Source organism: Bactrocera dorsalis, chromosome 4 (genome assembly GCF_023373825.1).
Source record: "Bactrocera dorsalis isolate Fly_Bdor chromosome 4, ASM2337382v1, whole genome shotgun sequence".
Lineage (NCBI taxonomy): Eukaryota > Metazoa > Arthropoda > Insecta > Diptera > Tephritidae > Bactrocera > Bactrocera dorsalis.
The window spans coordinates 74047429-74061359 of NC_064306.1; the positions used below are offsets into that span (position 1 = coordinate 74047429).

The 13931-nt window shown below is 44.8% G+C and overlaps 1 protein-coding gene across 5 annotated transcripts in view; it reads right to left on the bottom strand.

Moving 5' to 3' along the window:
• The window catches only part of LOC105228289 (teneurin-a), a 221412-nt gene that overhangs the window by 70928 nt on the left and 136553 nt on the right, over positions 1-13931 (bottom strand). For all 5 annotated transcript variants that reach the window (XM_011208067.3, XM_049455388.1, XM_049455390.1 and 2 more), the window contains one exon: positions 12946-13052. In XM_011208067.3, the coding sequence (XP_011206369.2) occupies positions 12946-13052 (107 nt within the window). The remainder of the gene's footprint in view (positions 1-12945; positions 13053-13931) is intronic.

The following is a 13931-nucleotide window of genomic DNA, read 5'->3' on the forward strand; positions in this document are numbered from 1 at the left end:
AATAAATTTATGAATCATTTTCTTAATTGCTCTTCGCAAAATAAGTCTCCCAAAAGACAGCGCTAGGACGAAGGACGACGCCTGCCTCCACAAAGCACCAGTTAAATTAAGAGCCGAGAGAATAATTTATCGAAGAGACATGAATTTCCCGCCACGAAGTCAACACGGTAAGAATGCAAGTGCCCATAAACACACACACAAGGCGGCACACATACACATACGGCGTCTTCGGCTGTTGTAGACTCGAGGTTCGAACACAAGAATATGGCATGCTCAGCGAGTGAAAGCTTTGTTATTGTGTCTGCAAGCAAGCGAAGCCCACCGGTGGCACTTCTCCTTGTAACTCGACAGATACACGGCAAAGCAGGGCAGAACGTCCACAATATAAGACTTTTAGGATAATTTAATATTACAACTGGTTTGATGTGAAATGAAAGAACATGCTCCGACAATTTACAGTTACAACAACTCCACCCAATTAGCCGAGGCAGTTTTAGAGTGTCGTGCTAGGTCCACGCTCCCATACAACAGAGTTGAGTTGTCTGTTTGCTGCCTTCGGCAAAAGTCATTTGCTCAAACACACACACACACACACACATACACAGGCGACTAATGTTTGCCATAATTTAAATGATTGGAAAATGGAAAATGTCTTGCGAAATTCGCAATTGCAAAAGTTGGTCCGCGTGCCAGCCACCCAACCAGACCGGCATTCGGGAGCTCTGCACAAGCGTCTGCGTCGTCTGCGTTTGCGGCAATGTTGCTTGCTTGCGTGTGGGTGTGGGAGTGTCGACGTGAATGCGCATGTTGCAATGTTGTAATTGCGGTTTGCTCTGGCTCACGCAAACTTTAAATAATTGTTGCGCCCACACCGCACCACGCTCGCCCAACTGGGGGCCAACTGCTGATTCTCGGTTTTAATGGTGTGGCTTGGTATGTTGTCTGCGTCGCAATTAATTGCATTCGGTGAGCCCACAAGAAATGGCAATCGTTGCTGGTATTATTAGATATAGCTTCATGGCAATCGATATATTGAGACACACACACAAGCAGGGGCCACAATTCCGGGATATGTGCGGGCGCACATTAAATAACTCAGCTACGCGAAGGCAATTCAAATGGAAAGAAGCGAAACAATGAAAGACAAATGCTTAGCGAATATCTAGCAGGAAGGAATTCGAGGCGTGTAGTCCAGAAAATATTTTAGCTGCACTCGTCCCTTGCCTGAAGTAAAACAGCCGAATTGCTATGGATGTAGTGGGCTTTGCTTCGCCTCGCCGAGAAGTTGCTGTAACGCCCCCTACTCACCGAACTTGCACATTCAATTAGCCGCACTTCGATCGACCCGCGGCAACAACATTTCAATGCAATAATCTGAGAAAACACTTCCGCAGCACTAATGCAGCCGTTGATGCCTCATAAATCTCTGAGAAGTGCCTGGAAACGCACAGAAGGCTTGAGAAACAGGACCTTGGCTGAATTTGGTATTTCCGTCCTTCACGCTATCACCAATGCCGCAGGCTGGCGGCAAACATATGCAAATGCGTTGAACGAAAATCTGTAGCATAATTCAAGGCGCTGCGTCAGCTATAAAAATATTCATCTTGCCGCTCGGAATTTAATAGGGAAACAACTTTCTCCAGTGAAGTATTTGCAGCGCAAATAGAAAGTGCGGACCATCCGCACAACCGCACCGCTCTGCTTCACTCCGCTCAAATGGCAGAAGAAATTAGTTTCATCCGCATCATTTCGCAACGCACACTGGAGAAATCGCGCTAAATTAAATTCCTCATTTATCTATATGCCGGGCCACCATCGCGTCATTTTGAGCAGGAGCTTAAGTAAAATATTAAGGAAGGAGTGGGATGCCACTTGAGCGGCTGAGCTGCACTAGGAGCTCTTTAAACGAATGCGCATCAAAACAAAGGCGGAGAATGTGAGGAATTCGCGCTTGAAAAGGAATTCTCCAATGAAACCACCAGCGAGGACAATTCATATCTACTGGTTGCTGCATTCAACAGTTATGTTAATTTCAGTTATTTTTATTACAGAATCTAATTCCAATTACATTTTCACTTAGCATTCATTTGTCGAACGACAGATGTCAGCAACTACCACACAGTACAGGATCCAATCGAGCGACCCCGCAAGCACCTGCATGACGCGGTGGACTAGCGACATAAGCGCGACGAAAGCTGTAATGCCCTTGCCACGAAATGCCGCGTGCCTGAGTTTTCGTGATGCAACCTTCACCGCAGCCGCTCGAGCTGCTTTCACTTCACTTCTAATTAAGCAACTGTAATTTTGTCGTTGTTCTCCCTGAGGGCGCGGATAGACCCTGTGCAACAACCACGTCACAGCGCGATAAGCCGGCAGTCGAGTGCGACGCCCGACTACGCAGCGAAAGCGCGAGTTGTTGTTTGCGACAAACGGCAAAGTTTTAATTGAATATAAATTGCAACGCAGAAAGAGTGGCAAACGCCTGCGACTATTTGTTGCAAACACTTCAGCGCAAACTGGGAACCCATTGTAATTGTGCGGCAGAAGTGTTGGCCATTTGCTCACTTAATGTATGCGTAAGTAAGCAACTATTCTGCGAAGGTGGCAGCTCCGACTTGACAACGACTTATTGATTAAAGGATATGCGTCGCTTTAAGTCTATCCTGCCACGAATAAGATTTTGCCACACAAAATCGAATAAAGCAACGGATATAGCACTGACTCACCCACGCACGTACACAATCACTCACTTCAAGCAATATTCAGACGCCTACACACATGTACATGAATTCTTCCAGGCCGTGCGGACTTTTGTGCGGCATGCCACACACAATTGCAGAGCGATTGTTTGCCACCTGCTGCCCACAGAAGCGATTGCGGAGCGGGACTCTTAATAAAAGACGGCTATGGAGCGGGGCAGTGCGCCGAGGTGCCGAAGTGCCGACAAGGAATTCAACAGTTTCAGCCATTTGGAAGGGGAAGTTGCTAAAATTGCATTCTTTTGCGGTTTTTCTCTGGGAAGTTCCCAAGGACCGCAAGGAAATAATCAACATGAGCTCGCTCCCGAACAAAGCCGAATGCATTGCTGCATTGCATACAACCCATGCACACCCAACCCGTTAGACAGCGGAGACAAATAGCAGTGAGACAACAACCTCCACTGGGACCGAGAAAACTATCATGGAAATGCAGTTGAAATTGGATTTCCTTTCTTTTCAATGAACTCTTTAACAATTTTGCTTGTGGCCAACATTCAGTTCGACCGCTTTCTGCTGTACGTGCGCATCAGTGTGTGCGTGTGTGAAATTCCGTTTGTGGGCGTATGCGATCCAGCAATTCGATGTGTTGCATGTGCATCCAGCGGGTGTGTGGGGCCCCTGCATGTATGCTCCCAAGCAGCGTTGAGCCACCAGACCAATGGCGGCTGATAGCCTTTTTTATATTATATACGAGTAACTGTGTATAAGTGTGCATGTACACGCACACATACGCCACATGAAAAACATGTGCTAATGTGCTTTTGTGTTGGTGGTTCCTTGGTGCCATTGTGAGTTTCCAAATAAATGGAAATTTCCAAATTATTCCGTCAGCCTAAATGTGATGCACACTGTGTGCAAACATGACAACTGTGTAATGTCGTTTCCACTCTAATTCCCAATGCAATTTTAACACTTATTTCATGCAGCATACCCCACATGGCTACATGTAAGTGCATGCAAGAGCAGACGTCGGGAAGCGGCTACTGAAATGAAACGAGATGAAATGAAATGAAACGAATTCTGCATAACGCTTTGCCTACTTTCGGGCGCTAGCTCACTCCAAAAATGATTATAAGCGGATGTGCTTCAGTTTTTTCCTTTGCTTTCTGCTTTTTGCGGAGGTGCATCTGTCATGGCTGCCTACTGCCTACTGTCACTTCATTTGCAAGCAGAGCACTCGCAACGCCGCTTTCATTGTGTTGGAATGCCAAAAACATTCCTATGTTTCTCATTCAAATTTTCCCATTTTTCTATTATCTATGTGGATCTAGAAGACACACGTCCGCACACTCAATGCTGGCTGGTTGTTGCCGAGCAGCCGCTGCTGTTGCAGACAAATGCCATGTGGCTTTTGGCCAAAAGCGAAGCGCATCGAAAGAGGAATGGCTGCAAAAATACTGGAAAAATGGCAACCGCAAGCTTCAAAGAATATGCATAGAGTGCGAAACGTTTGCACCAGCTACAAAATATAACAACAATAGCGCAACGAGTTAACAACCTCATGCAAATGAATTCAGAAGTAACCTTCAGCCATTATACCCCGAGCATCCGGCCGCTCGCTCCTGCCCCACCACCCATCGCCAGGAGACACATACACACTCTTCTGCTTATCCTTCTCTTATATAAACGTCATTGCTGCATCAGTGTCCGCAGCTCCTGCACTACGTCCCTTCTCCCGCGCATCTCCGCTTCCGCTCGATGATTTAAATTGTAGCTTCAATTTCTGTCTGTCCTCGCTACATTTCAAATGCACTCTTCTATCTCGGTGCTTCCTCGCTGTCCGCTTCGGCGAGCGTCCTGTACTTCGCTCGTGCTTCGCGCTTTGACACTGTTGCCATTTTGCTTTGCTTTGCCATTGTTGGTGCTGTTGTTGTCGCCGCCACTGTTGTTATCGCTATCCCCGCCGGCGTCACACGTCTGCTGTCTTTGAAAGAAAGCGAGCGTGTGTGAGCGGGGGCATTAAGCGAAATATGTGGTACTTGCAACAAAAGACGAATTAACGCGGTTCATGCTTCGTTGCACTCTGTTACCGCATCGTGCCGCCACCCCTCGCTGCGGCTGTAATAACAATGCCCCGTGGAGTGATGTGGGATCTTGCTTTGGTGACACTAGCTGGAGATTCGCAAGGCGCCGAAGGAAGTTGCAACGAGCTGACTGCGAACAATTTAATTTGCATACCCGCCGCCCTACTCCCAACCCCAAAGCACTCGGCTGGTGAAGTGCCATTGACAAGAAAAAATCAAAACCGCGATAGGTGCCAAAGAGGTGTGGCCCGACAACCGTTCGTATAGACAGTTAAAGAGTGTGCTCACGCACAAAATCTGTCGCAAATATTTAAATGCTTCTCCGCAAGATTTCACACACAGGCAAAGCAATTACAAATCAATTAAAAGAGCTGACCGCCAGCACCGTGGTGTAAGACAGGTGTGAAAGTTTAAGCATTTGGCTTTGCAGAATTTGGCTTGTTTGCCACACTGAACCTTAATGTCGAATGCTCTCAGCATTATAGGCTATAGATCATTCTTGTTCTAGATTCAATGGATACTGCACGGCAGCAATGGGAAGTCTATTTGAATGAGAAAATCTTTTCCTATGATTGATCCTTCAACATTACACTTTGAAATCATTATTTGGTTTGCGCCCGGTTCTAGGAAAGTTTTGAAAACTGAGCCACTTGTGCAATTTTTCATTTGCTAGTCCCGTTTTCTTATAAATTGAATGCCCCTTAATGGGGAACCATTCTGGTCATCATAACTTTCCTATAATCAGTGCATTAAAGCCAAAACAAAGAAGAAAAGGACTCATTACCCTTCAGCCAGCAACTCCATCATTGTGTCGGAAGAGCTGTGATTTGAAAAATGTAATGTTTGCAATATCGAATGCCAGTAGTTAACCCATATTTCTGACCACGCTTCACTGCACTTTCCGCCGCAGCCAACCAACAAGGTCCCTGGAACATCTGTTGTTTTATTTATGTCACCTCTCACCCGCACCGAGCAACCAGCAAGACTCGTAATTGCGCACTCCTCAAGCACGAAATGCTATGCAACACTCATATAATATGACGAAGCAAGTAAGAGAAACACCACAAAAAGCAACAAAGTCTTTATCTATATCTGTGAACCAAAAATAAAACCGAATAAACTACGAAACGAAGCGCAGCATGTCGAATGAGATTGCAAGTAGCGATCCTCTTAAAAATCGATTAACCCATTTCCGATAGCCACTGCAATGCGGCGCGCATCCTTCCAACCAATGACCGTCAGCTGCAGTCGCCGTCGCCGCAATAGCAACAGCAGCGGAAACAATAGCAAAATCTGTTTGCAAAGTTTCTGCCGAAGTGCGAATGTGCGGGGTAGGGGAGGTTGGTCAGGACTTTATTGACATGCTTCCCGAATGCGGATGCAAATGGCTGATTATGTGCGGCCCAACTGCGCTGTGTCTATTAAGAGAACCTTCCGTCGCGTCGCTCACAGCTGCCGACATCATGGCTGCTGCCGTTGTTGCTGTCAGTGCAGCACACTTGCATGCGGACTTCTCCAACAGCAGTTACAGCCACTGACTATTTGTTGCTGCCACATTGTGTAACGGACCGTTATGTTATTGTAGCGCTGCTTTCTAGTTAAGCGTGCTGTTTCGAACGCAGCTCTCAGCTCTTTAAAGCAAAGGGAAACTGCAAAGGACACCACCATTCCGTGCAGCTTGGACGGCAGAACTTCACGCTCGGTTTCAGAACTCCGAACGCGCGACGTACTCATCCAGCCGGTGCGGATCTGTGTATGTGTCGGAGATGATTGGCAATGTGAAGGCGGACCGCGTCCAATAAGCCATTGGATGCAATGCGGCTGAAAGTGACCCGAATTCGCAGTCAATTACAGTAATTGATGGTCGACACCAAGCAAACGGTTGAAAGGGGCGGGGGCGGTTGGGGCGGTTACTGCGGATATGCAATTCGCTTATGTCAAATGTATTGATTTTGCGGTGCCAGCGTGGCGAACATGGAATCTGCATAATTAGGCGAATTAGTAAAAACGTGGCAAGGATCCCTTGATGTAACATGTTCAATGCGGTAGAAATAACTTGAGAAATACGAAGGTCGGCTATCACATGGAACTTTTGCTATTGAGTCAAACTTCCATTCCTACTAAAACTTCCATTCGACGAATCGGCAATTGTTGGGCAACTTCTGCAGTTAACATTCTCAAAAAGGAATTTTGATGCGGGAACCAGAGAATAAATAATATATGTGAATTTTTTAATTTTTTATTGTTTTTATTATTTTAAGTCAATTTATTCTAATTTATGAATTAAAAAATATTTTAAAAATTTACTTAATAATTTATGTATTATGTATTAAGTATACGATTCTGCAATATACGTATATATATATACACTGGTACAAAAAGTCTCACGGGAATTGTAAAGAATTTCCCCGGGTTAACAATATTCCAAAAAATTTGTTTTGTTGGTAGGACTGTCCTTATTTACTATGTCAAATAACTCCGCGAACTGTCAACCAGTTTATTTGCAGCGCCTGCTTAAGTCGGTACACCTCCGTATTGCGTTACGATTTTTAAAACGGATAAAAATATCGAATAAATAATTTGTCGCAAATTGTGTATTTCGAACCAAATCGTGTACGGAATCATTGCGAATGTTGTAAAAGTCTTATGGCGATTCAGTTTTTTCATAAAACACAAGCCTGCGAGAGGTACAAAGCCTTCAAAGTCGATTGAGAGGTCGTTGAAGACGCTCCTCGTTCTGGACGACCTTCGACCTCTTTAACTGCTGGAAACAAGAAAATATTGAAGAATATGGTGTCTGAAAATCGTTAGGTAAGTGTCATAGAGATGGAAAGACTCGACATCGCTCGCGAGTTCGTTTGAATAATTTTGATGAATATTTTATGTATGAAACGCGTTCTTCCTCGACTCGTAAAAGATAAAGCTTAATTGTTTTCAAAAAGAGGACAATTGTGACCGAATTTAAAGCAAAACACGTAATGAACACCCTCCATCAACCACCGTTTCGGTCGAAGATAAACTTAAGTTCGCTGAAGGAGCTGAAAGCCATCACATAAGATGCTTATGTAAAGTGTTTGGGGGACTGGAAAAATCGTTGGCATAAATGCACTATATCTGGTGAGTATTACTTTGACGGCGACAAAATAAATATTGATGAATAATTAAATATTTTGCGTCTTCTTTACAATTTCCGGGTATTTCTTTGTCTCAATGAAAATACATTGCTTTATGGTAAGTTCTCCAGTTATGATACGTGAAGAAGTGTCTATACAACAACAATTTCTGTAAGCCAAAAACTTTGATCAATTAATCTTTTTTTTCAGTGTAGCGAGAGGTCAATATCATAATCATATTTTTCTTGCTTTACTTTCAGCCAAACAATAAAATACCAGCCTTTAAATTTCAGAGCTAAAATTAGAAAATGCAGTGAGTTCCGTTACACGTACGAGTATATGTTAAGCAATCGAAGTATTCAAAATAATCCCGTTAAGCAAGTAAACAGAAAAGACAAGGACGAGCAAGGTAATAAGCTCTTTTTACTCACAGCCCTCCCATAAATTAGCAAACGGCTTCGGTCAACAAAGCGCGCCGAAAATAAACGAGTCCCCGCACTGACACCTCGCCACAGTGGTAAGGCGGGCACTAAATGTCAACGTGACTGTCATTCTGGCAATAAATTTACAACTGGATAAAGTTGCTTACATTTTCTCTGGGCTATATAGTTTTTGGCGTCAACAACAAAAACAAAATCACTAAACCCTGTACTGTTTGGTCGAATCGCTGATGGCCGAAGCAAGCGCGGCCGTCATGCAAATAAGAGAAACAGATACGAGCACACACATACATAACTATTATTGGGACCAGGAATGCGGCAGCAAACGCAAAGAAACAGACAGCAGCAAACGGTGGCAGTTGAATTCAAAACTTTGACTATTAAATTTCGTAATTTATCTTTATTTCGATAATTGGGAGGAGGGGATGAAAAACCCCACTGACTAAGAGGTGTAAGGGTGCAGCATGAACGTAGAAGCGAGTAATTCGCCTCGCAATGGCTTCGGGCAGTTTTCTTTAGAACTTGCTGACTTCAATATTTTTAAACGCCACAAGAAACACAAGCACGGAACGAACAACCAAAGCTACAAAACAAAACGGAAGCTTAACTGTGCCACTGGACGAATAGGCGACATCGCATCCTTTCATACACACACACGCACACACATACATATGAGCATTGAGTTACAAACTTTTTGGCATCGGAAGCATTTTCGCCAGAGCACACGTGTGTACTTCCCACTTGGCACGCCTCAGCCTCGGCGCATTCCTCTTCAACATAATACAAATTCTCTGAGCAAAGTACGTATTGCGAATTGTTTACCGTTAGTAGCTGTGAAATCGCCTTTGCTCCCAGTGCTGAAGAAACTCTTATTTTTACCTTCACAACCCTTCAGCTTCAGTATTCATATTTGGGATAAGAATGTGTGTGGCGGTCGAAAGAAAAAGCACATAGGCGACCTAATTCGCTTGCGCTCCTCTTCACCTCGGTGGCACGGAACGCGGACGCCGGGCCACCTGCTGGTGCCTCATTTCAACTAATTACGGTGTGTATGCCATCGTTGTGGTCGTGCGCACATCAACCGCATTTTCATGACACATAAAACAGTGACAACAACAATAACAGTGGCAGTAACAACAATCAGCAGCCAGTCAAAGTAACTGTGAATGTCAGACGAGAGCATTTCAAACGCACCACATGGCGGCAACCCTTTTTACAACTGTTTATAATGTTGCCGCACCATCCTTCGCTCTTCGCTGCTCGCCACGTCGAACTGGAGAGCAAAAACAAACGGAACTTGGCTACATCCGTAGTACAAAACAACATCTCAAGACGGTTAACATTGAGCTGGCGTTTGGTAGAGCTTGGTAGAGAGGGCTCGGGCTGCGCTGCCTGCCATTTACCGTCGGCCCGGTGGGCAGGTGCTACATTTGTACTTTAGAGGGAAACTTTTCAAGAAGCGTTTGCGTAAAAGTTATTTGGATAATGGCTCAGCACTTTGGGACAACAACATACAAACATGGCCGCACGAAGGTGGCGGCAACATTGTGCCACAATCCGCGCCAAAAGCTGAAGCGATGGCTCTGACCAAAAGTTGTGCGTGAATTTCGTACAAATTATGTGGGTAATGTGATTTATGACGAAGTAATTTTATTAGCGCAGGACAATTTTACTCGCCCGCCTTAAGCGCCGGCGCCGAAGTTGCGAAAATAACAAACAAACAGCGCAATAAGCGATTTGAACAGAGAAGGAGTGAAGCGAAAATTAAAAGTTAGCACCTCTCCACAACAACAGCGTCGCTGAGATATAGCCGGAGTGGGACAAGTCCCTGGATGATGCTGAGTTCAAACAGGATGATGCAGAAGAGTCAAAATGGTTGGAAAGAAGAGGAACAGGTTTAACGTTTTTGCGAAAAACTCTTTAAAGCAACACGTGTTTCGACAAAGGGGAGAGGAGAATTCGGTACTTACTTGCCTACATTAATAGTTTTAACAACTTTTTGTTCTTTATTTGAACAAAATGAAAACCACGATAAATTAGAGTAGAGAAGAGTTGCCAACCTAACCCAACTAAAAGCTCAAAAGGTCCAATGCAATGCAGATGTGTAAACGTGCAACTGACTCTAACGGCAAGTGATTTAAATCTGAGTTTCTGCGTGGTGCGCTAATAGCCAGACGCACCGAATGAAAGTTAGCGAAAACATTCCAGAAAACATGAACATCTCGAAACCCACCAGAACACCATGCAAACTCAGCAGAAATAAACGGTGGCTCGCTCACACGCAGCCGTTCGCCCATTTGTGCAGACGGCAGAAACCCCCGATGGGTCTTCTTTTGCATTTCACTTTTAGAAAATTAAACATCCTCGCTGTGGCATGCACCCTCACTAGTCGACGCGCACATACTCGCCGAAAAATTTGCAACACATTTGTGTGGAGCGATTGAAGACAAAAGACGCGCCCTTGTGGTACTAGGGGAGGAGAGATGGGCGCATGGTTGGGAGAAGTGTTTCGCCAAATTCCTGCTGCACATGTTTTGTGGTTCTGGGGTAGCACGCTACAACATTAGCAACAACAACATAACTTTCGTCAGCAGAAGCACTTTGGCAAATTTATGCTTTGCATCCTCCCTCGCATTTGCACACTCGCCGCGCCTGCACTGGCATTACGCACCGCCGATTTCACTGCCAACAAAGCTCCAGCTCACCCTCATACTTGCCGCACAAGGCATGTACCGCCGCAAACAGCACAGCCACCTGCGCGTTGCCAGATTCCAAATGAAAAGATCGACCCCCACCGTCGGCGCTCCTCACATTCGCGTCCAAGGTTATTTGGAGTTCTGCTCTCAATTTATTATCTGCCACTAATTTCCGAAGACCCAACCACCGAGATTTATCTGTGGCACGTTTAGTGCTTTCTACATTGCAGTGATTCACAGTTTGTGACCGCGTCGTCATTGTTTGAAGGAAAATCCCTCCGTCCGACTCGAAACGCACGCAACTCTACGCAAAGAGGGAGAACTTGCAGAAAGAGAGAGCGATGGGTTATTTAAAACAACGAAATGAAAAGCTTCGTGTGGTCTAACAGACTCGTATATTCATTTAAAAAGGTGATTATACAAAAAAATAAAGTGAATGCTCGGATGGTTTCATTTCGAAAGGTCTATGCATGTTAAGGACACTGGGAGAGGTGTTGAAATTCAACCAGAGATACTGATATTAAATTTGGACCGTTTATGAACATCCCAGTAAGCACTAATTTAGTAAACCAATGTGACTTCCAATATCACATTTGAAAACGCGCATGACTATTCTCCGATTTAAGCCGATTATTACATTGTAGGAAAACCAGATGACTCCTTGCATCAGCCTTTTTTTGCGCTCTTACTTACATCTAAAAATAATTAACGCTTTATTCCTGAGATTGTGTAAGTAAATAAATCTTTACTTAACCCCCTTTGAGTCTTGTTCGTCAAATATTCATGCTGACGAGTCATTAGAAACACACTCGCTCCAAACGTGAAGTCACCACAGATAATGTCCATTCAGTGAAGATTCGGAAGTAGCGAAGGATCCTTTACTTGACAACACACTATTTTCTTACAGAGAGCGAGGCCAGCCCTCGCGGACTGAATTCACCTTCCGTTAAATGAGTACACAGCGGCTTATGGAACGACAATGTCCACACATGCAAACACTCATTTACATACAGACGGGCGCGGAGCGACGTCGGAAATGTGGTCTGTTCAAACAGAAGAGGCAACAACGGTTGTGGCACCTCATATGAAGTGTTTGCTTTGCATTAGCCTAAAAATGTATCAGTTTGTATAGTCAAGCGCACACACACACACCTTACGAAGCACACTTGCATTAGAATTTACTGTTTATTTCTAAGATACGGTTATGTAAACAGTGTGGGCTCAGGTGGAAGATGCGTAGTGCACAAGCACACATGCTTGTCTGTGAATTCATATGTGTATGCGTGTACATGTGTGTGTGTGTGTGTGTGTGGATGGGAGATGTGATGTCTGTCTATTTGAGTGCCTCAGTGTTTGCAAATGTCATTAAATCCCTCTTCGCTTAATTAATGTAACAAAGGCTTGCGGAAAAAGGCTGCACAATAGCTGCCATTACGCTCACCTCGTTATCCGGCAACGCCGCAACGCCGCAACACCGCAACGCATTATCCGATGATATTAAAGCAAATCTGTCTCGGGCTAATGACTTGTGTACCAAATCCGCAAGAGCGTAAGCACATTATACTTATAGTTATATAAACGGGTATTCGTGTCCATGTGTGTGTGTGTGTGAGTGGATGAGGGGCTTAAATATTCAATTTGGCTTAATAGCCACTGCTAAGCATAAATGGCGGACGCAGAAAGAAAAAATGGTCGAGTAAATTTGCGCTCCAAACTAAATGCACACCAACAACAGAAAAGTACCGTTTGTTCACCCATATGAATGAGGCTGTGCGTGTGAGTATAGACAGAGGTATTTGTAGATATTTTCATATTCGTCGCTGAATGCATAACTTTTAATTGCTCCCACACACACACACAAGCAGGCGCACAAGGCGCTCTGCGTGGGTGCGGGAAATTCTCACGAAACTCACCTGCAAAGTAGGTCAACATGGCGCTTAGGACGACTGTTACTAGTATTAAGGCGATACTCAAACATTTCCAGGAACATCGGTGCTGACAGCGCTTATCTATGTGAAACCTGCAAGAGAGAAAACAAAAAGACAAGCATTTTAAACCAATACAAACACATTTATGGAGTTCACACAGATGATTATGTGCCACAATGGCTGGAGTGGCAAGAGTATGAGTGCGTGGCAAGTGCGCGCAGAGCAAAGGACGGAGCAACAGGCAAATTAAAAGTAAACAAAATAAAGCAGTTGTCACACATGCCCGCCACAGGGTGGCTGTAAGACAGTGGTCGGCCCATCTGCAGTGTATTTTCATTGCAGGGAACTTAACGGCAGTTCGCAGTGATTATCTTAATAGTGTTTATGCGCAGTTTAAGTTTAAGCTGCGGTTGCATCGGAGATTGGGAGGGATGTGCGGATGCGGAGCGTCTGTTGAAGGCTTTTCCAACTGAGCGGATGGCGGTCCAGATCGACACAGGCCGCTTAAACACACATCTACACAAAATACTTGCGAAAGCGCACTCCTTATTGTGCTCGGAATCGGCTGGAATTTTTACAATATTGTCAAGATTTAACGCCCCTATTTAAGAAAACGGTCACAAAATACAGTCATAAATAGCAATAATTGTCGAAGTCATTGCATCACGTGATCGTGCATACATTAGCGAATGGCCGGTCAGTAGGAGCCAGTGGGCCATTTCATTTCAGCTTTCCAGCGCTGTGCATCGAAGCGAATTCATTGCTTTTCTTTTGCCACTTTACCTTAAAAATTATATTCCGTTGGGCGCATGGAGCTTCCACATCACCTGCCAACCGCAACTCGTGGTGCAACAGTGTGAACGCGCGTGTAGGTGCAGCGCCCAAGTTCTAAGCAGCGACGTACGAGAAATTATGCGCTGAAGCGTTTGAGCCTGCGACATTTGTCGTGGTCGCGAGGCATGCCACCAAAT